Raw genomic sequence first — 3,075 nt, 5'->3', positions numbered from 1 at the left:
CATCCATAGCAATCGACACAAACGCTGTAAGCCGACCCTGATCCAGCTATGAATACAGGTAGACAACCTGGGAACCGGCGCCGAGGATCGGTATATATATGTGCCTTGTGCCGGCGAGAGCGGCGGTGCGTGTGACCATGTCCGATAACCTGACAGTTGGTCTGGATCTCGAGACGTAGCGCGACGAGGTTCTTTTACGCCCGGTCCCTGCGTCTCGTTACTTGCAATTGTGAACCTGCGTTGTGGAGGAGGACCGGAATCGTCTTATGTGCTGTCTAGCTCGATATGCGAATACAAGTAGTAATGCTGATCGCACTCACCAGACAGGACGTTATCTCGAACCCTCGTAAGAGGTTAGGGGACGTTCAAGGCCTCAAGAATCTGTAGGTGCTGGCCAAGACCTTGGGGTTCAATATTCCCCTCCAAGAGAGCGTCAGTGCCACACTGCCGATCCTTCAAAGTTCTGTAGCCCTTTACTCGCCCAAACCCCAGGTTCCTGACTTCTTACGGACCCCCAACATTCTCATACTTCACCAGAGTTGACTGACTCGGAAGGGGGTCATGAAGACCCCTATGGCAGCCGAACAAGGCGTCGGCAGCTTTGCATCAAATGCGGGAAAATCAGGCCCGTCAAATCCCCGCACTCTCAGGATACGGGAGCGGAGGCACAGTGCAGAGTTGAGAGAGCGCGATTCGAAGGGGACAGAAATCGGGGGAACGAGGAACCAGGAGCGTAATGGTGTGTAGTGGTGCAGCAGTGCAGGAATACCGCCAAGATGAAAGGTAACCGAGTGGCAAGCCATCCAATCCAATGGCGAGATTTGAAATGGCTCGTCTCTGCCGACTCAGCGTTGCCTCTTTGCTAACGAGAACGAGGGGACAAAGACGGTGAGCGAGTGCCGAGAGTCTCCACGAGAGCTCACGAGGACAATCGCGAGCTATGGCCAGCTAGGGCGAATTTTCTCCAGGCCTCAACCATCCAGGTTTCCCAAAGCATGTCCTTTGGGTGAGGGTCTGGCATCTGGTCCAGAAGTCATGGTAAGCCTGGGCTTCAGATGGGCCCGGGCGTCTGACGCCCATGGCAAGGTCTGGGAGGGTGGGATGGGGGAAGTAGCCGCGTCGACCGTGCTTGCATTATTCTCGGTGAGCGGTTTCAGCATCGGCGAATTCGGCAGAGCTAGGCATTTCAATTGTGTGGCTGTCAACCGAACAAGCAAACGGCCAAGCGGTTCGGACGTCCAGCGTTTTGGGGAGCTAAAATGCCCAAGTAGACCACCCCGGCCTCCATAACGGCGAGGCCGAAAGTTGACCGACACGGCCTCGATCACAAGGCGAAGGAGAATTGGGGGGGTTTTTTCATGATTTTCTTGATTCTGTTGGTGACAGGCGGTGCCTGGTACGGAGAAACCTGGTAGCGCAGATCGACCTGGGATACCCACAAAGCTTAGGCCAGCTGCAGCGGGTGGGTTGTGAAGAAGGCGTCGATTAGCCACGGTGCCACGGTCGGCGGTCGGTGCGAAAGCGGTGCGTCTGATGGTACGGATCGGCCGGAGCGGCGACCATGACTGAGTATCCGTAAGAGAAAAGTCATCGAGTGGGAAAAGCCCCAGTCGCTATGACGTAGAGGCGAGCGCTCCTTCTCGACTCGTGACAGATGAGCCGAGGAGAAGGGGTTCAGTACAGTTGGATCAGGGCAATCCCGACTCAGCACCATCTCTGGTCCGTGATTCATCAACTATTGGTAAACTACCTAGCGACGACCAGCTCAGCATGGAACGGTCCTGTCATTCGAGGACCTAGGGCCCATGTTTGTCGAGGCCGACACTGGGCGGTGGACAGAACCTCAGGCGAGCGAACGTACGGATACCGCCGTAGTGTATCCGTATAGTGGTATTTCCCGCGAACATCGGGAGACCCTCTCTGTATGCATGCGAGGTGCGGTGAACGGTGGATATCCGTCGGCAGCGCGTGCCTGGATGTCGAGAATACAACGTGGATACGCCGTCTTAGTCTGTCGAGGTTATTCTCCGCCGACCCAGATGGAGGACAACGAATCGAGAACAGCTGCGAGCGGTCATTCAACAACGTTCGAGAACGCTTTGGGGGGAGGATTTCTCACCGCAGAATCCAGACAGACTGCGCCAGCGCCGAGCATCGAAATCTCACGTTTCCCCGTCTTGGGGTAGAACCAGACCAGACGAGAGCACACCAGGCCATGGCTACCCGCGTAGAATGCAGATGCCAATACATACCGGCCAGACCAGCCAGAGTCGCAGTCTTGGCCCCGGAGAAGCCCACTGGAGCATCGGCAGCTTGGGGTCTTGGGAGCTTTGAGAATGGAGGTGGTGCATTATTGTTGTTTCTTTCATCCACAGCGGGGCCGAGTGGGGGGGGAAGGCACTTTGCCTTCTCGTTCGTCGGAATCGCCTGTAGGTGGGTCCAGCGGTAGGGAATTGTGGTGGAGTGGGACGGTAGTAAGGTACAGACACATAGACTGCAGGCGGCTCGGGCGATACTTACGGGCGGATACATACCACACGCAAGCCGGCCTAGCTGTTCTCCAAGCTGGACCACCGAGCGCAGGTAGGGGTTGAGGTTTGGGCCTAGGGACGAGGCGACAGGGCATGCTGGCTGGGCCGCTGGGCCACTGGGCGACATGCATGTCGAGCAGCAGCTCGCGATGCATGTACATCCGTCAGCGCATGCTTTATTGTTGGCTAGCGGTCCAAGGCTTACCCGGTGCCTCTTGTCCAGCAGTGCCCTTGTACTTGGTGTCTACATATATGGTTTGGGGTTGGTTGTCGCCAGTAAAGGTAGGTACCGTATCCGTTCGAGCCGGCCGGTAGCAGAGAGTGAGGTCCGGAGTGGGTGTGCAACTGTGGATGGCCCGATTTGACGGATTGACCTGTGGGAGCAACGGGAGATGTTAGCGGCGCGAGTGGTGCTACCGGCGATTTCTCTAGCGCGAAAGCAGACAAGACCCAGTCGTTGCGGATTAGCCGCCCCAGAAGCCTAATACAAATTCCCAAGAACGCTGCAGTAGGGCGGTTTGATAGTGGCGGGTAGACTGTAACG

General features: G+C 56.7%; 1 protein-coding gene across 1 annotated transcript; it reads right to left on the bottom strand.

The window, feature by feature from the left end:
* Window positions 1–1,746: 1,746 nt before the first annotated feature.
* Window positions 1,747–2,658, bottom strand: CDEST_06312 (uncharacterized protein; the record flags this gene model as incomplete). Its single annotated transcript, XM_062922471.1, has 3 exons — window positions 1,747–2,097; window positions 2,120–2,297; window positions 2,540–2,658. 3 exons carry the CDS (start codon window positions 2,656–2,658, stop codon window positions 1,747–1,749), a joined length of 648 nt encoding a protein of 215 aa, XP_062778522.1.
* Window positions 2,659–3,075: the final 417 nt, after the last annotated feature.

The sequence above is a fragment of the Colletotrichum destructivum genome, chromosome 4, assembly GCF_034447905.1.
Source record: "Colletotrichum destructivum chromosome 4, complete sequence".
Lineage (NCBI taxonomy): Eukaryota > Fungi > Ascomycota > Sordariomycetes > Glomerellales > Glomerellaceae > Colletotrichum > Colletotrichum destructivum.
The sequence above is the reverse complement of the archived record's forward strand: the minus strand, read 5'-3'. Positions and strand labels throughout refer to the sequence as shown.